The following is a 26,018-nucleotide window of genomic DNA, read 5'->3' on the forward strand; positions in this document are numbered from 1 at the left end:
GGGGTGGGGTGGGAAGGATGGGGTGACTGGGTGATAGACACTGGGGAGGGTATGTGCTCTGGTAAGCGCTGTGAATTGTGCAAGACTGTTGAATCTCAGATCTGTACCTCTGAAACAAATAATGCAATATATGTTAAGACAAAAAAAAAAGAAGAATAAGAAGGTAGCGGGAGGGGAAGAATGAAGCAGGGGAAATCGGAGGGGTAGATGAACCATGAGAGACGATGGATTCTGAAAAACAAACAGGGTTCTAGAGGGGAGGGGGGTGGGAGGATGGGTTAGCCTGGTGGTGGGTATTGAGGAGGGCACATTCTGCATGGAGCACTGGGTGTTATGCACAAACAATGAATCATGGAACACTTCATCTAAAACTAATGATGTAATGTATGGGGATTAACATAAGAATTAAAAAAAAAAGAAATTAAAACCCCTAATAATGCTGATGATTACATGCTTATGCATTTTAGATCAAGCTGATACAACGTGACTCATGAGAGATTTTATTTCAAGTTGGCCTTTTAATTCAACATTGAATTTAATATGGCTATTGTCAGATGCATTCAACACAGTACTTCTCAGAGATGACAATAAAGTAACCAAATAAAAAAAAATCATATCAATCTACTTTGCAATTCTCCCACATAGGAAAAAATTAAAGTGTCTGAATCATCAGTGTTATCTGAATTCCTCCCGAAAATCATGTGGTATACTAGTAGTAGCTCTATATTTTCACAATTTCCCTTCTCAACTTTTTCTTTATTGGATATGTATTATGTCATACTGAAATAAATCAACAGATTACACTGAGAATAGCTTAAACTAATTCAGAAAGTATTTTTCAACAACACATTCCACTTCAACTTCCACTAAGCACACATTTTAATGAACATTCATGTGTTCTCATCACCAGAACATGAATATATTCTCATAATTTTCTTTCATGTAAAGGTCTGTATGATTTCACTGGCGCCTAAAGGAAAAACAAATCCTCACTATCTAGGCAAAAGATTACCTCGACATAAACACCAAGTGAGATCTCCATAATCTAAATAAATAATGTTTGACAGATATCAACTAGCAATTAAGATCATACTGTGTTTTTTTTTTTAATTACTGAGCATTCACTTTATAAAGAAACTGTACTCTCAGTTAAGCAATGTACACATTCACAACTATTAGGAGACTTCTTTTCTGACAGCAACATTCCAACTCACAGGAGAATGATGACTTGCTTATTTTAATCTGATTCCCTACTGTACATCCCTTAACAAAATAAACTCCCATGGTATTTCCTTGCATAATTAGAAATGCTTGATGTGTTGTAATTTCTCAAGCATAGTGTTTGAGTGTCCTCAGAATATAAACATATGTCTACTGTGATAAAAAAAAAATGCTGAATTTAATACAGAGGGGAGAATATGTCAGAGTAAAATGTAAGGCCTAGTTAAATGAAGATGGGTTTAACTGTACAGCTGCTTCAGCAAAAGCGTATTTAATGGCGGACTGATTTGTCGAAGGCTTTAAGGTTCACTAAACAGGTTTTTCATTTTCATTTAAATTTAGTTAACATAAAGTACAATACTGGTTTCAGGACCAGAATTCAATGATTCATCACTTACATACAACACTCAGTGCTCATCACAAAGAGTGCCCTCTTTAATAGCCATCACCCATATAGCCCATCCCCCACTCTACTCCCTTCATCAACCCTCAGGTTGTTCTCTATCATTAAGAGTCTCTTAAAGTTTGTTTCCCTCTCTCTTTTTTCTTTTCCCCATTCCCACATGTTCATCTGTTTTCTTTCTTAAATTCTACATATGAATAAAATTATATGGAATTTGTCTTTCTCTGATTGACTTATTTCACTTAGCATAATACATATAAGCTGCATTCACGTCATTGCAAATGCTAACATTTCATTCTTTTTGATGTCTGAGTAATATCCCATTGCATATATATATACACACACACACACCAAATCTTCTTCTTTATCCATCCATTTCGGCTCTCTCCTTAGTCTGGCTATTGTTGATAATGTTGCTAAAAACACCAGGGCGCATATAATCCTTTGAATATATATTTTTGTATCCTTTGGGTAAATACCAAGTAGTGCAATGGATGGATATTGGGATAATTCTATTTTTAATGTTTTGAGGAACCTCCAAACTGTTCTCCAGAGTGAGTGCACCAGTTTGCATTCCTACCAACAGTGCAAGAGGACTCCCCTTTCTCTGCATCCTCACCTAAACCTGTTGTTTCTTGTGTTAATTTTAGCCATTCTGCAAGCAAGACATGGTATCTCATTGGGGTTTTGATTAGTATTTCCCTGATCATGAGTGAGGTTGAGCATTTTTTCATGTGTTTGTTAGGATCTGGATGACTTCTTTGTAAAAGTGTCTATTTGTGTTTTCTACCCATTTTTTTTAAAGATTTTTATTTATTTACTTAGAGAGGGATTGGGGTAGAAAGAGACAGAGACAGAGTGAGAGAGAGAGGAGAGAGGCAGACAGAGCCAGAGAATCTCAAGCAGACTCCACCTGTAGCAGGAAGCAGGAAGTTCAATCTCACAAACCTGAAATCATGCCCTGAGCCCAAATGAAGGGTCAGAAGCCTAAATGACTGAGCCACCCAGGCACACCTTCTTCTGCCCATTTCTTAACTGGATTATTTGTTTTTTGGGTGTTGAGTTTGAAAAGTTCTTTATAGACTTGGGATGGCAACTCTTTATCAGATATGTCGTTTGCATATATTTCCTCCCATTGCAGAGGCTACCATTTCGTTTTTTTGTTTGTTTTTATTTTTTAAAATTTTATTATGTTATGTTAGTCACCATACAACACATCATTGGTTTTTGATGTGGTGATCAACGATCCATTGTTTTTGTATAACACCCAGTGCTCCATGCAGTACGAGCCCTCCTTAATACCCATCACCGGGCTAACCAATTCCCCCTCACGCCTCCCCTCTAAAACCCTGTTTGTTTCTCAGAGTCCATAGTCTCTCATGGTTCATCTCTCCCTCCAATCCCCCCCCCCATTTTTCCCTTCCTTCTCCTAATGTCCTCCATGCTATTTCCTTATGTTCCACAAATAAGTGAAACCATATGATAATTGACTTTCTCTGCTTGACTTATTTCACTTAGCAGAATCTCCTCCAGTCCCATCCATGTTGATGTAAAACTTGGGTATTCATCCTCTCTGGTGGCTGAGTAATATTCCATCGTATATATGGACCACATCTTTATCCATTCAACTGTTGAAGGGCATCTCGACTATTTCCACAGTTTGGCTACTGTGGACATTGCTGCTATGAACATTGGGGTGCACATGGCCCTTCTTTTCACTACATCTGTGTCTTTGGGGTAAATACCCAGGAGTGCAATTACTGGGTCATAGGGTAACTCTATTTTTAAATTTTGGAGGAACCTCCACACTGTTTTCCAAAGTGGCTGTACCAACTTGCATTCCCACCAACAGTGTAAGAGGGTTCCCCTTTCTCCACAACCTCTCCAACATTTGTTGTTTCATACCCTGTCCATTTTTGCCATTCTAACTGGTGTAAGGTGGTATCTCAGTGTGGTTTTCATTTGAATTTCCCTGATGGCTAATGATGATGAACATTTTTTCATGTGTCTGTTAGCCATTTGTATGTCTTCTTCAGAGAAGTATCTTTTCATATCTTCTGCCCACTTTTTGACTTGATTATTTGTTTTTTGGGTGTTGAGGTTGAGAAGTTCTTTATAGACCTTGCATACCAGCCCTTTATCTGTAGTGTCATTTGCAAAAATCTTCTCCCATTCTGTGGGTTGCCTCTTTGTTTTGTTGACTGTTTCCTTTGCTGTGCAGAAGCTTTTTATCTTGATGAAGTCCCAAATGTTCATTTTTGCTTTTGTTTCACGAGCTTTTGGAGATGTATCTTGAAAGAAGTTGCTATGGCCGATGTCAAAGAGGTTACTGCCTATGTTCTCCTCTAGGATTTTGATGGATTCCTGTCTCACATTGAGGTCTTTCATCCACTTTGAGTTTATCTTTCTGAATGGTGTTAGAGAATGGTCGAGTTTCATTCTTCTGCATGTGGCTGTCCAATTTTCCCAGCACCATTTATTGAAGAGACTGTCTTTTTTCCATTGCATACTTTTTCCTGCTTTGTCGAAGATTATTTGACCATAGAGTTGAGGGTCCATATCTGGGTTCTCTATTCTGTTCCACTGGTCTATATGTCTGTTTTTGTGCCACTACCATGCTGTCTTGGTGATCACCAAGCTTTCTATTAGAGCTTGAAATCGGGCAAGGTGATGAGCCCAGCTTTGTTTTTCTTTTTCAACATTTCTTTGGCGACTTGGGGTCTTTTCTGATTCCATACAAATTTTAGGATCCTTTGTTCCAGCACTTTGAAAAATGTCCTTGGAATTTTGATCAGGATAGCATGGAAGGTATAGATTGCTCTGGGTAGCATAGATATTTTAACAATGTTAATTCTTCAGATCCATGAGCATGGAATATTTTTCCATCTTTTTGTGTCTTCTTCAATTTCTTTCATGAGTACTCTGCAGTTCCTAGAGTATAGATCCTTTACCTCTTTGGTTAGGTTTATTCTGAGGTATCTTATGGTTTTTGGTGCTATTGTAAATGGAATCCTTTCTCTAATTTCTCTTTCTACAGTTGCGTTGTTAGTCTATAAGAAAGCAACTGATTTCTCTGCATTGATTTTGTATCCTGCCACATTACTGAATTGCTGGATGAGTTCTAGTAATTTGGGGGTGGAGTCTTTTGGGTTTTCCACATCAATTATCATGTCATCTGCGAAAAGAGAGTTTGACTTCTTCTTTGCCAATTTGAATAGCTTTTATTTCTTTTTGTTGTCTGATTGCTGTTGCTAGGACTTCTAGTACTATGTTGAACAACAATGGCAACAGTGGACACCCTTGACGTGTTCCTGATCTTAAGGGAAAGGCTCTCAGCTTTTCCCCATTGAGGATGATATTCCCTGTGGGTTTTTCATAGATGGATTTTATGAACTTGAGGAATATTCCCTCTATCCCTATACTCTGGAGAGTTTTAATCAGGAAAGGATGTTGTATTTTGTCAAATGCTTTTTCTGCATCAATTGAGAGGACCATATGGTTCTTCTCCTTCCTCTTATTAATGTGTTCTATCACATTGATTGAATTGCCAATGTTGAACCACCCTTGCATCCCGGAGATAAATCCCACTTGGTTGTGGTGGATGGCCTTTTAATGTATTCTTGGATCCTATTACCTAGGATCTTGTTGAGGATTTTGGTATCCATATTCATCAGGGATATCGATCTGAAATTCTCCTTTTTGATGGGGTCTTTGCCTGGTTTGGGGATTAAGGTAATGCTGGCCTCATAGAATGAGTTTGGAAGTTTTCCTTCTGTTTGTATGTTTCCAAACAGCTTCAGTAGAATAGGTATTATTTCTTCTTTGAATGTTTGGTAGAATTCCCCAGGGAATCCATCAGGCCCTGGACTCTTGTTTTTTGGGAGGTTTTTGATCACTGCTTCAATCTCGTTACTGGTTATTGGCCTATTCAGGTTGTCAATTTCTTCCTCTTTCAGTCTTGGCAGCTTACAGGTTTCCAGGAAGGCCTCCTCCATTTCATCCAGATTGCTCAGTTTATTGGCATATAGTTGTTCATAGTAATTTCTAATATGTGTTTCTATTTCCTTGGTGTTAGGCGTGATCTCTCCCCTTTCATTCATCATTTTATTAGTTTGGGTCCTTTCTCTTTTCTTTTGGATAAGTCTGGCCAGTGGTTTATCGATCTTATTAATTCTTTCAAAGAACCAACTTCTAGTTTCGTGGATCTGATCTACTGTGTTTCTGGTTTCTAATTCATTGATTTCTGCTCTAATTTTAATTATTTCTCTTCTAATGCGTGGCTTAGGCATCGTTTGTTCCTTTTTCTCTAGTTCTTTAAGGTGTAGATTTAGTTGGTGAATTCGGGATTTTTCTAATTTTTTGAATGAGGCTTGGATGGCTATGTATTCCCCCTTAGGACTGCCTTTGCAGTATCCCATAGGTTTTGGACCGATGAGTTTTTGTTCTCATTGATTTCCCTGAGTTGTTTAAGTTCTTCTTTGATTTCCTGGTTGACCCAAACATTCTTGAGCAGAGTGGTCTTTAGCTTCCAAGTATTTGAATTTCTGCCAAATTTTTTCATGTCATTGAGTTTCAGTTTTAGAGCATTTTGGTCTGAGAATATGCAGGGAATAATCTCAATCTTTTGGTATCGGTTGAGACCTGATTTGTGACCCAGGATGTGGTCTATTCTAGAGAAAGTTCCATATGCGCTCAAGAAGAATGAATATTCTGTTGTTTTAGGGTGGAATGTTCTGTAAATATCTATGAGGTCCATCTGGTCCAATGTATCATTCAAAGCTCTCCTTTCCTTGTTGATTTTCTGCTTAGATGATCTGTCTATTGCTGAGAGTGGAGTATTGAGGTCTCCTATAATTAACGTATTGTTATCAATATGACTCTTTCTTTTGGTTAACAGTTGGCTTTTGTAGATGGCTGCTCCCATGTTGGGGGCATAGATATTTACAATTGCTATATCTTCTTGTTGGATAGACCCTTTAAGAATGATATAGTGTCCTTCTGCGTCTCTAATTACAAGCTTTAGTTTAAAATCTAATTTGTCTGATATACGAATTGCTACCCAGCTTTCTTTTGAGGTCCGCTGGCATGGAAGATGGCTCTCCATCCCTTCACTTTGTCTGGATATATCTTTAGGTTCAAAATGAGTCTCTTGTAGATAGCATACGGATGGGTCCTGTCTTTTTATCCACCTGCAACCCTGTGCCGTTTTATGGGAGCGTTTAGGCCATTCACATTGAGAGTGATTATTGAAAGATATGAATTAATTGTCATCATGTTGCCTGTGAAGACGTTGTTTTTATACATTGTCCCTGTAAACTTCTGTTTTATATCACACTTGGGGTTCTTTCTCCTTTTATAGAACCCCCCCTTAATATTTCTTGCAGGGACGGCTTAGTGGTCACATATTCTTTCAGTTTCTGCTGGTCATAGATTGCTGGATAAAGTATTCTTGGCTGCATGTTCTTCTCATTTAGCACCCTGAATATGTCTTGCCAGGCCTTTCTGGCTTGCCAGGTCTCTGTGGATAGGTCTGACATTATTCTGATGTTCCTCCCTCTGTACGTAAGGTATCTCTTCCCCCTAACTGCCCTTAAGATGGTTTCCTTGGTTCTAAGATTTGCAAGTTTTACTATTACATGCCAGGGTGTTGGCCTGTTTTCCTTGATCTTCGGAGGGGTCCTCTCTGCCTCTAGGACGCGAATGTTTGTTTCATTCCCCAGATTAGGGAAGTTCTCAGCTACAATTTGCTCAAATACATCTTCTAGTCCTCTCTCTCTCTCCACTCCCTCTGGGATTCCAATGATTCTGACATGGGAATGCCTCATGGTGTCACTTATTTCTCTGATTCTATTTTCATGGATTCTGAGCTGTTTTTCCCTGGCCTCCTCTATTCCCTTTTTATCTATAATATTGTATTCCAGGTCTCTTATTCGCTCTTCTGCCTCACTTACCCTAGCTGTTAGATTATCTAGTTTGGATTGCATCTCATTGATAGCATTTTTAAGTTCTGCCAATTCAGCTTTCATTTCTGCCCTTAGAGACTCTATCTTGCCTTTAATTGATTTCTCCATTCTAGCCATTGTCTTCACAATTGCTAGCCTGAATTCTCTCTCCGACATCTTGGTTATATCTGCATCCATTTGTAAATCTGCAGCATAAGTCATAATCTCTGAGTCTTTTCTATTTTGGGGGCTCCTCCTCCTAGTCATTCTGTTGATGGGTGGTTGAGGGAATGTATAGAGTCCAAATTATTGACCAGAACCCAAGCAAGATGCAACTGTTTCCTTGGGACCTTAGGATTGCTGGCCTCTTGTTTTCCCAGCCTGTCTTCTGCGGGAGGGGCCTGCCGCACTGTTACTCAGGCAACCCTGTTTGGGCGGTGTTGCCCTGCCCCACTATGGTGGGGGATGGGCTCAGCGGGAATCAGTCTTTGGGGCTTTTGCTCTCTGGAGGCTTTCCCTGGCGGCTTTCCGTGTCTCTTCTGCAAGTCAGAGCAGAAGAGACTGTTTCTAACCCTCTGCCTCAGAGCAGAAAGACCACAGTCTGTTCTTCAGTGAGCTCTCCAGGACACACCGTCTCCGTTTCTGTCCCTGCTCCTATAAACTGCAGCGGTCTGGGTTGTGCGCCCCTCCACAGTGCTCCCAGTCCTGCCTCCAGGTTGGGGCACATCTCTGCCCTTTGTGCTTCTAAAACCGCCAGCCGCTCCCAGTTCATGCGCGCCCGACTCCACTGCTCCGGGTTTCCAGCCCAGGGGCTGCCCTAGAGTCCTTTCCCCGCAGCTATGGGTCTGCAAGTCTGTGCCCTGTCCCCAGCGCGCGATACTGTTGCTCACCGGCGGTGCAGGATCCCCACGGCCAGGCACCCTCCCCCTGCCGTTTATCCTCCGATATCTGCCCGCAGAATCACGGCTCCACACTTCATACCTCAAAACCAACCACCTGCGATATTCTGTTTTTTTGAGTTCCAGATCTTACATCTCAGGCTGGTTTCGTGGGTGCTCAGAGTGGTCTGGTAGATATCCAGCTCAATTCCAGGGACCAGTTGAAATAGGGTCCCCTAGTCCTCTGCCATCTTTCCCCCCTCCTCTCCTACCTTTTCGTTTTGTTGATTGTTTCCTTTGCTGTGCAAAAACTTTTTATCTTAATGAAGTCCTGATAGTTTATTTTTGCTTTTGCTTCCCTTGTGTCCAGAGACGTGTCCAGTAATAAATTGCTATGGTCGAGGCCAAAGGGGTTTCTGCCTGTGTTCTTCTCAAGAATTTTGATGGTTTCCTGTCTCACATTTAGGTCTTTCATTGATTTTGAATTTAATTTTGTTTATGGTGTATGAAAGTGGTCCGCTTTCATTCTTCTCCATGCCGCTGTCCAGTTTTCCTGACACCATTTTCTGAAGAAACTATCTTTTCCCATTGGATATTTGTTCCTCCTTTCTCAAAGATGAGATGACCATATACTGTGGGTCCATTTCTGTGTTTTCTATTACATTCCATTGATCTATGTGTGTATTTTTGTGCCAGTACCATACTGCCTGGATCACTGCATCTTTGTTATGTAACTTGAAATCTGGAATGGTGCTGCCTCCTGTTTTGTTTTTCTTTTTCAATATTGCTTTGCCTATTCAGGGTCCTTTGTAATTCCATACAAATTTTAGGATTGTTTGTGAAAAATGATAGTGATATTTTGATAAGGATTGCATTAAGTGTGTAGATTACTTCGGATAGTATATACATTTTTTTAAAGATTTTATTTATTTATCTGACAGAGAGAGATACAGCGAGAGAGTGAACACAAGCAGGGGGAGTGGGAGAGGGAGAAGCAGGCTCCCCACTGAGAAGGGAGCTCGATGCGGGGCTCAATCCCAGGACCCTGGGATCATGACCTGAGCTGAAGGCAGACGCTTAACGACTGAGCCACCCAGGCACCCCTGGATAGTATATACATTTTAACAGTGTTTGTTTTTCCAATCCATGAGAATAGAATGCTTTTCCATTTCTTTGTGTCCTCTTCAATTTCTTTCATAACTGTTCTGTAGTTTTCAGAGTACAGATCTTTTACTTCTTTAGTTTATTTCTAGGTATCATTGTTTTCAGTGCAATTGCAAATAGGATCGATTCCTTATTTACTTTTTCTGCAGCTTCACTATTGCTGTATAGGAATGCAGCAGATTTCTGCAAGTTCATTTTATATCCTGCAACTTTGGGGAATTCATATATTACTTCTAGCAAGCTTTGTTGGAGTCTTTCAGGTTTTCTACATAGAGTATCATGTCGTCTGCAAATAGTGAAAGTTTGACTTTATCCTTGCCAATTTTGATGCCTTTTATTTCTTTCTGTTGTCTGATTGCTGAGGCTAAGACTTCCAGCACTATGTTAAACAGTAATGGTGAGAGTAGACATCCTTGTCTTGTTCCTGATCATAGAGGAAAAGCTCTCAGTTTTTCCCCATTGAGGATGGTATTACCTGTGGGTCTTCTGTATATGGCCTTCATGATGTTGAGGCATTTTCCACCTATTTCTATTTTGTTGAGGATTTTTATCGAGAAAGGATGGTGCATTTTTTCAAATGCTTTTTCTGCATCTATTGAGAGGATCAGTGGTCCATATCCTTTCTTTCATTACTGTGGTGTATCACATTGATTTACAAATATTGAAACACCCCTGCAGCCTAGTAATAAATCCCACTTGGTCATATTGAATAATTCTTTTAATGTACTGTTGAATTAAATTAGCTAGTATTTTATTGAGAATTTCTGCATCCATGTTCATCAGGGATATTGGCCTGTAGTTCTCTTTTTTAGTAGGGTCTTTGTCTGGTCTTGAAATCAAGGTAATGCTGACTTTATTGAATGAGTTTGGAAGTTTTCCTTCCATTTCTATTTTCTGAAACAGTTTAAGAAGAATAGTATTAACTCTTCTTTAAATGTCTGGCAGAATTCCCCTGGGAAGCCATCTGGCCCAGGACTCTTGTTTGTTGGGAGATTTTTGATTACTGATTCAATTTCATTGTTAGTTATGGGTCTGTTCAAAATTTCTATTTCTTCCTGTTTCAGTTTTGATAGTTTGTAAGTTTCTATGAATTTCTTCATTTCTTCCAGATTGTCCACTTTGTTGGCATATAATTTTTCATAGTATTGCCTTATAATTGTTTGTATTTCTGTGGTGTTGGCTCTGATCTATCTTCTTTCATTTGTTATTTTCTCTATTTGGTTTCTTTCTCTCTCTCTCTCTCTTTTTTTTTATATGTCTGGGTAGGGGTTTATTAGTTTTATTGGGTCTTTCAAAGAAGCAGCTCTTAGTACTGTTGATCTGTTCTAATAATTTTTTGTTGTTGTTGTTTCTGTATCATTGATTTCTCTATAATCCTTATTATTTCCATTCTTCTGTTGGATTTAGGCTTTATTTCCTGTTCCTATTTTAGCTGCTTTAGGTATAAGGTTAGGTTGTGTATTTGAGACTTTTGTTTCTTGAGGTAGGCCTGTATTTCAATATACTTCCTTCTTAGGACTGCCTTTGCTGCATCTGAAAGGTTTTGGAGTGTCATGTTTTCTTTTTCATTTGTTTCCATATTATTTTTTTTTATTTCTTCTTTAATTTCCTTGTTAACCCATTCATTCTTTAGTAGGATGTTCTTTAACCTCCATGTATTTGTGGTCTTTCCAAAATTTTTCTTGTGATTGACTTCAGGTTTCACAGTATTGTGGTCTGAAAATATGCATGGTATGATCTCGAACTTTTTGTACTTCTTGAGGCCTGATTTGTGACCCAGGATGTAATCTATTCTGGAGATTGTTCCATGTAGACTCAAAAAGAATGTGTATTCTGCTGCTTTACAATGAAATGTTGAGAATATATTCGTGAAGTCCATCTGGTCCACTGTGTCATTCAAAGTCTTTGTTTACTTGTTGATTTTCTGCTTAGATGATCTGTCTATTGCTCTAAGTAGGGTGTTAAAGTTACCCAGTATTACTGTATCAATGAGTTTTTTTATGTTTATTGTTGATTGATTTATATATTTGGGCTCTCCTAATTTGGGGGCATAAATATTTACAATTGTTAGATCTTCTTGATGGATAGAACCTTTTTTATGATATAATGCCCTTCTTCATCTCTTGTTACATTCTTTGCTTAAATATTTAGTTCTCTGATATGTTTATGGCTACTCCAGCTTTCTTTTGATATCCATTAGCATGATAGATGCTTGTCCAGCCCCTCACTTTCAATCTGCAGGTGTGTTTAGGTCTAAAATGAGTCTCTTGGAGGGAGCATATAGATAGATCTTGTTTTTTTTAATCCATTCTGATATGCTATGTCTTTGGTTCGAGCATTTAGTCCATTTACATTCAGAGTGATTCATATCTTTCAGTAAAGATATGAATTTAGTACCATTGTGTTACCTGTAGAGTTGGTATTTCTGGGGATGTTTTCTGTTCCTTTCTAGTCTTTGTTGCTTTTGGTTTTTTTTCTTCTCCACTCAAAGATCCCCCTTTAAAATTTCGTGCAGGGCTGGTTTAGTGGCCATGAACTCCTTAAGTTTTGTTTGTCTGAGACTCTTTATCTCTCCTGTTCTGAATGACAGCTTTGCTGGATAAAGATTTCCTGGTTGCATATTTTTCCCATGTAGCACATTGAATATATCCTGACAATCTCTTGCGGCCTGCCAAGTTTCTGTGGACAGACCTGCTGTGAATGTGATCTGTTTCCCCTGTAGTTTAAGGACTTTTTATCCTTTTCTGCTTTCAGGATTCTTTCCTTGTCTGTATTTTGTGAATTTGACTATGATATGCCTTGGCAATGGTGAGCTTTTGTTAGATTTAATACGAGGTCTTTTTGCTTCTTGGATTTTGATGTATCTCCTAGATTAGGGAAGTTTTCAGTTATAATTGAAACAAATAAACCTTCTGCCCCCTTTTCTCTTCCTTCATGTTCTGGGATTCCTTCCAAAAGGTGGTAGCTTTTCTAATTGTTGACTTGCAGATTTTGTTCTCTCAGACCCCCAAATATTTTCTTGAGCGCTCAGAATGATTTGATAACCACTTAGCTGTGTTCAAGAGCTGTGACAAGCTTTGGGTTCCCCAACTCCTTCACCATCTTAATTCCTCCCCCCGGTTCACTACCAGTAGTTAAGTGCAGTGGTTAACAATATAACTCTCTAACATCACAATTACTTCAACTATAAAGGCATAGCAATAAAAGGATTTGCCCAATGTGACCAGTGAATAGTCCAAAACTATCACACCTAGGTCTAGGCAGAAAGGGGAAACATAACACTCTTTTGAACTCTTTGAGTGAACCTTATGTCTTACTCTGTAACAGTGCTTAATTATCAGTATTTTCCAAAGCTTTATTATTCATAAGTTTCATCTGGCCTGAGGAAGACTAAATTATGATGGTCTGAATGATAAAAAGGCAATTCAAATCACGTTTACACACAATTTTGTTTCTAGCAGATGCTAAATATACCTGTTCAAATCATTTACAACTTTGTGTAAAAATATTCAACAACTCCTCATCACCACCATCACCACCACCCCTTATACAGAAAACATCACATACACAGATTCTGGGCCGTTTTGGGATCCAAAATTCTCAATTCTTTCACTTTCTTCTTTGCAGGGAGGATCTTCTTTTCTTCTGAAGCTTCTACATTCTTTTGAACTAAAGGAAAAAAGTTTATTCATAAACAATAATGGTACTAATCCAATCACATGAAATAAATTAGTAAGGCATATTAACTACATTAACAAAGCCTATGCCAAAAATCAATAATGTGTTTATTTCATTAGTTCAAGGAAAAGGATAAACATAATAATACAGACCCATTCAGAGGTTTCCCTACAACTTAAATATCAGCACTTAAGCAGAAAAGATAAGCCAAATAGTACCAAAAATCCATTGCAGCTTCTTACCTAATGTACAACATTCATTACTCCTTTACTAGGTACCTACAGCAGCACTGGAATTAAATACATAGTAAAATCTCCCTAATTTGGACTAATTGAGGAAAAAGGCATATATGCATTTATCCTAAAATATGTTAAAATTTAGACATGTCTTTAATTCAGTGGAACTGCTTTAAACTATGTAACTTTTTTTTTTTAAAGATTTTATTTATTTATTTGACAGAGAGAGACACAGCGAGCGAGGGAACACAAGCAGGGGGAGGGGGAGAGGGAGAAGCAGGCTTCCCACTGAGCAGGGAGCCCGATGCAGGGCTCGATCCCAGGACCCCGGGATCATGACCTGAGCCGAAGGCAGACGCTTAACCGACTGAGCCACCCAGGTGCCCCTTAAACTATGTAACTTTAACTGCTAAATGGGTTGTCATATAAAAATTCCTGCTAAGATTGCTTTGAAGAATAAATATTAACCATTTGCAAGTTGCACAACAACAGCACCATTTGCATACATATAATTAATTAACCTCAAAGACTTGGTCTTTTGAGTAAGTTATCTTTGTATCCATGACAGTTTTTAGTACTATTTGCCTTCTTAGAAGAAAATATTTAATTATGCTCCATTCAGAAGGTAATCCTCTAGATCTGAACAGTTCAAATGACCTGAAACTGTGAAAAGTAGCAGTGGCCTTAGCCCCCCCATAACCTCCATCAGCTCTACCTCAGAGAACCCATCTCAAAAACCAAAGTAAAAAACAATGTGGCTATCTGTTGTAAAAATGAAGCTTTATGGCAAATCCCTAAACCCACCTATACAAAAATTCCACAGCTACCATTGTACTCAGGTGTTGGCAGTTTACTTCTTTTAATATAAAAATAGGGTTGTAGGTAATGGGACCATTAAAAAATATGAGAGGGTGCCTGGGTGGCTCAGCCGTTAAGCATCTGCCTTCAACTCAGGTCATGATCCCAGGGTCCTGGGATCGAGTCCCACATTGGGCTCCCAGCTCGGCAGGAAGCCTGCTTCTCCCTCTCCCTCTCCCCCTGCTTGTGTTCTTGCTCTCGCTATCTCTCTCTCTCTGTAAAATAAATAAATAAAATCTTCAAAAAAAAAAAAAAATCTACCTCCACCTCTTCTTTAAAAAAAAAAAAAAAGAGAAAAGTAAAGCCAACATTTTTTTTTCATTCAAGTAGTGATATGCTTTTATCCCCAAACTCATGCTGCTAAACTTCATCACTGAATCATATGACCATAATAATAATTTTTAAAAATTTAATTTCATTTTGAGGAAATCGTTATTTTTATTATTTTACCTTATCTGATTTTTGTTAAAGAGATCATAAATGAGTTACTGATTTTCTTTAGAGGAAAACCAACACACTACTACAGTACATTTTTGCTAAGCTATGTGTTCATAGCTGGAAAACTTTCCACACATGTTATAGAATACATCAAATACTGCAAGTCCATTAAGACCCCCCTCTGTTTTACTGGTGCAAAATATAGGAAAATTAAGTGAACTTCCTAGAAAAAATAACATAAAATTAATTACCTGAATAATTATTTCCTAATAATTAGTTCTAAGCTTTATCACTATGACTTATCTAAAGTGATGCAGAGTCTAAGCAGACTAGATAATAATTACACTTGAAAATCATGATCTCAAGTCCAAGCCATGCCCAGGTTAAGACTACTCTATATGAACAAATAACAATCCAAAATCCCTTTGTTAATTAAAAAAAAAAAAGGTACCTGAATCATATTTAAATTACTTCTAGAATCATTCAGAAAATCTTTCTCTAAGAAATAGTCAAGGAAACTGTCTTAATCTCCCAATATGCCTTAATCCCCCCTATTGGAGACTAGTTAACCAAGTACATATAGGGTGAAAATGCTGTAGTATAATGGATATTGTAAGATTTTCTGCAAACTAACAAGACTCCGGAGTAACCCACACAAACATAATGTTCATTTTGTATGACCTCATATTTTTGCATTTTTTTCATTAAAATGTATTCCAACTTCTCCCCTTTTCAAATTAACAAATTGCTTAAAATTAAGATTAGACGTCTTAAATATCTTAAATCCTAATATATTTCCCTTATAGTATGTAAATTGGCTTTATCTTAGGTTGAAGAAATGATAAGAATTTCATGATTGGGCACTGCTATTTTGAGAATTACTAGAGCAAAGCTAGTTTAAAATAGTTCCCTAATCAGATAGCCTTTCACAAACAATAAAGTTTTTGCCATGATCAGTAAATATTAACCAATGGCTATTAATGCCTTTGGCTTTCTTGTCTTTAAAAGCATTCCTTAGTGATCACAACCACAGGCTTAGATAAATAGAGAATTTGAAGAGAGGTAATGACATATGAAACTTATCCAGATAGTATTGAAGGCTTCTTATGTTAAAAATGTCCTGCTTTCATAATGTTTCAAACTGTTACCTGTCCTTGGATGCTTTTATTACATATGTTTCAAATGCTTTAAAATTAAATATTCCATAACTTTATTAAAATATGGGCAATTTAGTAACTCAATTAAAGATATTTCTAAAGATATTTCTCCAAAGAAGACACAGAGATGGCCAACAGGTATACAAAAATACCCTCAATATCATGAGGGAAATGCAGATCAAAACCATAATGAGATATCACCTCACAGCTCTTTCAATGGCTCTTACCAAAACCAAAACAAAGTGTTATGAGGATGTGGTGGAGGAACTGGAACCCTTGTACATTGTTGGTAGAAATGTAAAATGGTGTAGCTGCTATAGAGAACACTATGGAGATTTTACAAATAATTAAAACTAGAACTACCATATGATGTACCAATCCCACTTCTGGGTATATAACCAAAAGAACTAAAAATCTCAAAGAGATAGCTGCACTCCCATGTTTACTGCACTATTATTCACAAAACAGCCAAGATATGAAAAGAATCTAAGTGTCCATCAAAGAAATGTGGCATATACATATAACGAAATGTTATTCACCCTTAAAAAAAAGAAGAAAATCCTGCCATAAATAATAACATGGATGAACCTGGGGAACATTACACTAAGTGAAATAAGCAAGTCAGAGAAAGACAAATACTGCATAATTATGAAGCATCTAAAATGTCAAACTCATAGAAACAAAAGAGTGAATTATGGTTGCCAGGGACTGAGGATGGGAGAAGTGGGGAGTTGCTGCTCAATGTGTATAAAGTTTCCATTACATAAGATGAATAAGTTCTAAAGATCTGTGGTACAAAATTATAGCTCTGGTTAATAATACTGTATTATGCACTTAAAAATTTGTGAGCGGGTAGATCTCATGTGAAAAGTGCTTATACCAAACATACCATAATTTAAAACTTAAAATAAATTATAGTGATTTTGTAATTTGAAATTATTTGAATGGGACTTAAGAAATTTTTTTAAGTCTCAATACAAAAACTTCAATAATTGATTTTGTCATCAATGGCCCTATGGTCCTCACGTTCATAATGAGGCCTATAATCAAATGTTATCTTTCCATATGCAAATGAAAAACCATATAGCCACTGGTTTTAAATCTGATGGATTAATTTGAGTGCTTAAATTATCACTGCTAATTGACCAAATAATAATGAAACATCATAAAATACTGTCAGTAGAAAGATAATGATGTATAATAAAGACATTTGTATTATTATTAAATGTGTTAACATCAAGATACTAATTATGTAAGATAAAATGCTTATTCAGTATTCTTATATTTTCTTTAACATATGGATTTTTATCTGTAATTATTCTATAAATTTATTCCTTTACAGTTGAGGGGTGCTCATTGGCATAAATAAACATGGCTATAATCTTTTCCTGATCTAATTTAGGCAATGTTCATAAATCCCCTATTAATTACTGCTATCTCAGTGGGTACAAACAACATGTGACAAGATATTTGTAAGTTGTAGCAAATATTAAGATACTATAAATGGGTAACATTGAATGATTTACATAATGGTAACTATTATAAATCATAATAAACTTTTAAAAACTACTTTGTCTCAAAATGCAATAAGATTGATTCCTAAAGTCAGCATCAATACTATTAATTCATTCATTTATCCAGCAAATACTTATTGAAGACCTACTATGTGTAAGCCTAGGCACAAGCATATAGACTTAAGTGTCTACTCAGTTTTCTAAAAAACATGGTCATATATAAACTACTAATTAGGGAAGTATCTCCAAAAGATATCTAACATTTATAATTTTCTTTATCCATAATAATATAGTTTGAATGAATATATGCATATCACTCAACAAATTTTTTTTGTTATTGGAATTAGTTTCATATCAACAAATCCTGTATCTTAAATCAGCATCAACTGATGTATTACATCATATTAGAAGGACTATGTGGAGAAGCAAAAATATGACACTTCCCAGTAAGTATACTCTATTCAAAACTAGGATAAATAAAGCCAGTAACAGTAGTGATAAAAAATCACCTAAAAATATTTATGTAACTTTATTCATACATATGTGTTATATCAAACAAGTAAACACCCAACTTGTTTTAGATATATCAATATAAGAATTGTGATCACCCTATATAAATACATATTTTTCCATTTGTATACATTCCAGAAGTGATTCTAACTATACGGGAATCATTTTTTATGTATTAGTTGAAATATGTGTTAAACGTCAATAAATAATTGCATGTTAAAATGAGTGCAAATATGAAAATGGCAGGCAGGGAAAATCTACTCTGATTTCTGTGTGATAGCTACAATAAATTTATACTATATATGTATCACTTATACAAATATATACATATCACATAAAAGGGGAAAGTATGATAATAAGAACTACAACAATAACAGTGATAGTAGTACTAGTAGTAGTAACCATGATAACAATCATCACAATTACCACCAAAATCAACTTTTATTAAATACCTCCTCTGTTATCTTATATAATAGGTATCACCATTGTCATCTTATAAAGGAGGAAGCTACAAAATAGAAAACTTGAGTCATTTGCCCAAGATCATATAGCAAGTAATAAAAAGATGCTCAACCTCACCTGTCATCAGGGAAATGCAATTGAAAACAACCAATGACCATTTCACAATCATAAAATTGAAGTAACAAAAGTCTTGTAATACCAAGTATGGATGAGCAGGCAAAAAAATAAGAATTTGTGCCAACAGTGGTAGTAAAAATTAGGATAACAAATATAAAATAAACATTTACTAGTATCTAATACATTTAAGCTGTGGTTACCATAAGTATAATCCAATCTTTCCATTTATGAGTCAAACAGTCAAGGAGACAAGGATGTTCACTGCAGCAATGTTTACAGCAGTACAAAAACTGGAAACAACCCACATGCCAGGGGGTTATGAAATGGATAAATAAATTGTGCTATATTCATATAATGGAATACAGCTCAGCATTTATACTGAGTGTACTACAGCTAAATATTCCAATAAGAATAGATCCCAATTATAATTTTGAATGGAAAAATAAACATCATTGAAAATGTTACATGCAGTATAATAGCATTCATCTAAATTAAAAATGATCTTACGTCTTGTGTATAAAATGTAAATGTACGTGTGTGTGTGTGTATCAAAATTTTAAAACCTGGACTAAATACTTAGCAGATTAATGACTTCTTTTCTTGGGGGAAGAAAGTGATACTGGAACAAGTAAAATCCTGGAAACTTCAATTTTATCTCTAATGTTTTATTTGTTTAAAAGCAAATATCTGTACTAAATATGACAAAATGTTATCATTTTTTCATTCTGGGAGGCTGGTACATAGGTGTTTCCTATATTAGCCTATGTAGATTTCCATTTTTTCAACATAAAAATAAAAATTGTATGACCTGATACATATGTATCTTTTTTACACTTTATAAACTGTTAGCCTTGGCAATCCAAGGAACAAGGGTATATAGGAATCAGAAACAATAGAAGAGGGAATAATAAAAACTACAGGTAAAGATTAGTCACTTTGGTCAGCAAGCACAGTTTTATTTTCAACTGTTTTTGAATCTATTTTGTGAGGAATAACATATTTGTTTACCAAACCTTGAGAGGGAAAGCTGATGGAATATGCAGTATGAGACTGCATTTCCATCTCCTCTCTTATGTGCTGCATGTTGCAGCTGTGAAGCTTCCCCTGTGTTGCCTACAGCTGTGCATTAACTAAGGCATCCCACAGAAAGGGAGATGTCATTCTGTCACCTGCATCATACCTGAAGCCATAGGAATGGCATTACCAGGAATGTTGCTGAAGTTTACAGCACATTAAACAAGATTAATGGTTCTAACAGTGGGAATCACACATACATACTTTGTAATGATTCCCTAATTAAGGAACAAATCTTACTGGTGGTAGTTTATTTATGTGTTTTTTTTTTTTTTTTTTACTGGTCATAGCTTAGACAAGAACCCCCCAAATCAGTAAGCACATGTTACTGCAAATTAACATCTGCATAACTAATATACTTGTACACCTGTTCATTAAGCAAATTACTGAACACTGCTAAATGTCACCAGAACACTATGTTTAACAACGTGCATAGCTAATGTTGTGTATTTACAATTGGGCCTCAATAGCTCAGAAGGTAATGTTTACTTTAGGGAGGACAAATAAAGTTGACTTAAAGATTTTAGGTAGAATCTCCCTTCTTTGAAGTGATATTTTTTTAAAGATTTTATTTGACAGAGAGAGAGAGTGAGAGAGAGCGTAAAAGTAGGCGGAGTAGCAGGGAGAGGGAGAGGGAGAAGCAGGCTCCCCACTGAGCAGGGAGCCGGATGTGGGGCTCGATCCCAGGACCCTGGGATCATGACCTGAACTGAAGGCAGACGCTTAACCGACTGAGCCACCCAGGTGCCCCTGCAGTGATATTTTAAACACCAAAATGGAAGTATGGTTCTTACCTCAATCTAGTATTTGACAAATGAGGTGGTGGAAGTTATTTCTGTTAACCTTTAACCTTTGTGAAGTACCTTATTCAAACTATAGTCAATTCCTTTACTCGTAAGTTGGCTCCGACTTTGTATGTATGAACTGGTATTTTTCTGGCCATCCCACACACTCAGAGAATGCCGTTACGCAAAATATCCTAATTCATGCCACAAATCAGTAAGTCCAGTAATAAACCCCAAGAGCTAAGTATGTCAAAGCTGAGTGCTAAGAAATGCAACAGTAGGAATTATGATGATAAAACCAGTACTGCTAGGCTATAGGTCATTTCTTGTTGAGAACACTTTGGGCATTCATTATATTCAGGTTTTTCTTTTATAATGTGGTCTATTTCAGACTGGTACAAGTCATGCACAAAATTGAGTTTAATGTGAACAAGACTGAACAAAATAATACCTTGAAATATTTGTAGCCAGGGTCTCAAATTGACAATGTAGGATTTTTCAGTCCTAGTTTCAGGTATAGCTGAACATAGCTTGAAGGTCAGTGGTGTAGATCTCACCAAGGATTTACAAAAGTGAAGGATCACTGGGAAACTGTGTATCCTAAAAGAAGCTTCTCATCTCCTGGATATTTCTACTTGATTGTCTAATATGCTCCATAAATTTAGCACATCCTATACCATATTCCTTATCGTACACCCAAACTTGCTCCTCCCATAGTCTTTTCCATCTCAACAAATGGCAACTCAATCCTACTTGTTCAAGCAAAATACACAGGTGCATGCACACGCATGTGCACGCACACACACACACACACACAAACAAGTTATCATTAATTCTTCCCTCTGACAGGCTACATTCCATTCTTTGGCAAATCCAGTATCTGATAACTTCTCATCACCTCCACTTCTACATAAGGGTTTCAAGCCACCATTACTTCTAGCCTAAGTTATTCTTGTAGCCTAATAACCCATCTCCATTCTGCCTCTGCCTTTCTTCATTCTACCCTGTCAACACATTAATTAATGTTATTCTACTATTCAAAACCTTCCAATGGCTTCCTGACTTATTCAGAGTAAAAAGAAAGTCTTCACAATAGCTTAGAATGTCCTACATCGTATTTCATGTCCCTTCCATAACTATTCTGATCTCATCTTTTGCTACCTTCCTCTGATTCAATCTAGCCACACAAGATTCCTTGCTGTTCTTCAAATATACCAGGACAATTCCCACAGCAGACTCTTTGATCTTGATAATATGTCATCCCTAGATCTCACCTCACTTCTTTCAGATCTTTATTCAATGACACTTTCTTATAGAAATCTTTCCTGATGATATGGTTCCAAATCAGAATTCCTCCCTCCTGACACATATTTTCCTCTTTGTCTGCTTCATTTCTCCCAGAAACAATTACCATCATCTGACACAATATGTATATTTTATTTTATTGTCTATACCTTCTACTTTGATGTGAGCTCTCTTAAAAAAAGGGATTTGTCACTGTTTGGTTCACCGTTATATACTATCATCTAGACTCATTCCTGCAAAAAAATAGGCACTCCAATTATTTTGGAATTTATACTACATATATGTTCTTATTTGTAAAAAAGGATTTATATATAATGTTATGTATTCCAGTACTGATAATAGCAAAAGACTGTAAGCGTTCATCTACTGCAGACAAACTTAATAAATTATGTTACATGGGGTATTGCTTATAATAGGAAAATATCTGAATTAACCCAAAAGCTTGTCAATAGAAGAATGATTGATTAAATTATGGTATGTCCATTCAATGTACCAGTCTGCTGCTATATCCAAGACCAAGGAAGATCTTTATAGAATGATATGGAATGATCATCAAAAAATATTGTTAGATAAAGCAAACAAGTTATACAAGACTAGGCAGTACTACCATTTACAGAAAAGAAGAGGGAAGAATATATGTATTTGCTAGTATATATATAAAACGTTCGTGGAAAGAAACAAAGAAATTTATTACATTAGTTACTTCTAGGGAAGGGACTGAGTAGTTGGGGTACAGAGATGAGAGTAACAAATTTCCCAGTATACTATTTTTGTAACTCTTAAACTTTAAACCATGTAAATATATTATCAATTCAAAAATTAATAGAAAAACAAAGAAAAGGAACAAAAGGATTTCACCACTAAAGATGTCTAATATATGAGTGCAAAGAACAAAAATGCTTTGTGTTGCAAATTGGGGGAAAAGTACTTTGTGCACTTGAGGATGCAGCATAGAAATGAAGCCCAGTCTTCCAGTGGCGCCATCAACAGAGTAGAGGAAAAATACACAGACACAAACCAAATGGTGGCCTAGCCCTAGAGGCTATAAGAATTTATTAGTGAAATTCAAATAAACAAAATTTTAACAACATAATGATCTGCTATGGGGGGGATGCTTAAGAATTCATAGCTTTCACCCTGATTAATGAATTTAATCTTCACAAAAGTATTATGTTTGATACACGTATTACTTTTTTTCTATATTTTATTTTTTTTTAATTTTTTAAATTCTATTATGTTATGTTAGTCAACACACATCATTAGTTTCTGATGTGGTGATCCACGATCCATTGTTTTCGTATAGTACCCAGTGCTCCATGCCGTACATGCCCTCCTTAATACCCACCACTGGGCTAACCCATCCCCCCAGCCCCCTCCCCTCTAAAACCCTCAGTTTGTTTCTCAGAGTCCATAGTCTCTCATGGTTCATCTCTCCCTCCAATCCCCCCCCCCATTTTCCCCTTCCTTCTCCTAATGTCCTCCATGTTATTCCTTATGTTCCACAAATAAGTGAAACCATATGATAATTGACTTTCTCTGCTTGACTTATTTCACTTAGCAGAATCACCTCCAGTCCCATCCATGTTGATGTAAAAGTTCGGTATTCATCTTTTCTGATGGCTGAGTAATATTCCATTGTATATATGGACCACATCTTCTTTATCCATTCATCTGTTGAAGGACATCTCAGCTGTTTCCACAGTTTGGCTGTTGCGGACATTGCTGCTATGAACACTGGGGAGCATATGGCCCTTCTTTTCACTACATCTGTGTCTTTGGGGTAAATACCTAGTAGTGCAATTGCTGGGTCAGGGTGTAGCCCTACTTGTAATTTTTTGAAGAACCTCCACACTATTTTCCAAAGTGGCTGTACCAACTTGCATTCCCACCAAGAGTGTAAGAGGGTTCCCCTTTCTACACAACCTCTCCAACATTTATTGTTTCTTGCCCTGTCCATTTTTGCCATTCTAACTGGTGTAAGGTGGTATCTCAGTGTGGTTTTGATTTGAATTTCCCTGATGGCTAATGATGATGAACATTTTTTCATGTGTCTGTTAGCCATTTGTATGTCATCTTCAGAGAAGTGTCTATTCATGTCTTCTGCCCATTTTTTGACTTGATTATTTGTTTTTTGGGTGTTGAGTTTGAGAAGTTCTTTATACACCTTGCATACCAGCCCTTTATCTGTAGTGTCATTTGCAAATATCTTCTCCCATTCTGTGGGTTGCCTCTTTGTTTTGTTGACTGTTTCCTTTGCTGTGAAGAAGCTTTTTTATCTTGATGAAGTCCCAAAAGTTCATTTTTGCTTTTGTTTCTCTAGCCTTTGGAGATGTATCTTGAAAGAAGTTGCTGTGGCCGATGTCAAAGAGGTTACTGCCTATATTCTCCTCTAGGATTTTGATGGATTCCTGTCTCACTTTGAGGTCTTTCATCCACTTTGAGTTTATCTTTCTGAATGGTGTTAGAGAACGGTCGAGTTTCATTCTTCTGCATGTGGCTGTCCAATTTTCCCAGCACCATTTATTGAAGAGACTGTCTCTTTTCCATTGCATGTTTTTTCCTGCTTTGTCAAAGATTATTTGACCATAGAGTAGAGGGTCCATATCTGGGTTCTCTACTCTATTCCATTGGTCTATATGTCTGTTTTTGTGCCACTACCATGCTGTCTTGGTGATCGCAGCTTTATAATAGAGCTTGAAATCGGGCAACGTGATGCCCCCAGCTTTGTTTTTCTTTTTCAACATTTCCTTGGCGATTCGGGGTCTTTTCTGATTCCATACAAATTTTAGGATTGTTTGTTCCAGCACTTTGAAAAATATCATTGGAATTTTGATCGGGATGACATTGAAGGTATAGATTGCTCTGGGTAGCATAGACATTTTAACAATGTTTATTCTTCCGATCCATGAGCATGGAATATTTTTCCAACATTTTGTGTCTTCTTCAATTTCTTTAATGAGTGTTCTGCAGTTCCTAGAGTATACATCCTTTACCTCTTTGGTTAGGTTTATTCTGAGGTATCTTATAGTTTTTGGTGCTATTGTAAATGGAATCGTTTCTCTAATTTCTCTTTCTACAGTTGCATTGTTAGTGTATAAGAAAGCAACTGATTTCTGTGCATTGATTTTGTATCCTGCCACATTACTGAATTGCTATATAAGTTCTAGTAATTTGAGGTGGAGTCTTTTGGGTTTTCCACATAAAGTATCATGTCGTCTGTGAAAAGAGAGAGTTTGACTTCTTCTTTGCCAATTTGAATACCTTTTATTTCTTTTTGTTCTCTGATTGCTGTTGCTAGGACTTCTAGTACTATGTTGAACAATAGTGGCGAGAGTGGGCATCCTTGACATGTTCCTGATCTTAAGGGAAAGGCTCTCAGCTTTTCCCCATTGAGGATGATATTCGTTGTGGGTTTTTCATAGATGGATTTTATGAGCTTGAGGAATGTTCCCTCTATCCCTATACTCTGAAGAGTTTTAATCAGGAAAGGATGCTGTATTTTGTCAAATGCTTTTTCTGCATCAATTGAGAGGACCATACGGTTCTTCTCTCTCCTATTATTAATATGTTCTATCACATTGATTGATCTGCGAATGTTGAACCACCCTTGCATACCGGGGATAAATCCCACATGGTCGTGCTGGACGTTCCTTTTAATGTATTGTTGGACGCTATTAGCTAGGATTTTGTTGAGGATATTGGAATCCATATTCATCAGAGATATTGATCTGAAATTCTCGTTTTTGATGGGGTCATTGCCTGGTGTGGGGATTAAGGTAATGCTGGCCTCATAGAATGATTTTGGAAGTTTCCTTCAGTTTCTATTTTTTGAAACAGCTTCAGTTGAATAGGTATTATTTCTTCTTTGAATGTTTGGTAGAATTCCCCAGGGAATCCATCAGGTCCCTGGACTCTTGTTTTCTGGGAGTTTTTTGATCATTGCTTCAATCTCATTACTGGTTACTGGCCTATTCAGGCTGTCAATTTCTTCCTGTTTCAGTCTTGGCACCTTATAGGTTTCCAGGAAGGCATCCATTTCATTCAGATTGCTCAGTTTATTGGCATATAGTTGTTCATAGTAATTTCTAATATGTGTTTCCATTTCCTTGGTGTTAGGCGTGATCTCTCCCCTTTCATTCATCATTTTGTTAATTTGGGTCCTTTCTCTTTTCTTTTGGATAAGTCAGGCCAGTGGTTTATCGATCTTATTAATTCTTTCAAAGAACCAACTTCTAGTTTTGTGGATCTGATCTACTGTGTTTCTGGTTTCTAATTC

The 26,018-nt window shown here is 36.8% G+C and overlaps 1 protein-coding gene across 1 annotated transcript in view; it reads right to left on the bottom strand.

Annotated features, from left to right (window-relative positions):
* The window catches only part of DIAPH2 (diaphanous related formin 2), a 979,600-nt gene that overhangs the window by 508,031 nt on the left and 445,551 nt on the right, over positions 1-26,018 (bottom strand). The window contains exon 18 of the mRNA XM_044911596.1: positions 13,176-13,277. Coding sequence (XP_044767531.1) covers positions 13,176-13,277 — 102 coding nt within the window. The remainder of the gene's footprint in view (positions 1-13,175; positions 13,278-26,018) is intronic.

Source organism: Neomonachus schauinslandi, chromosome X (assembly GCF_002201575.2).
Source record: "Neomonachus schauinslandi chromosome X, ASM220157v2, whole genome shotgun sequence".
In the NCBI taxonomy this organism is placed as follows: Eukaryota; Metazoa; Chordata; class Mammalia; order Carnivora; family Phocidae; genus Neomonachus; species Neomonachus schauinslandi.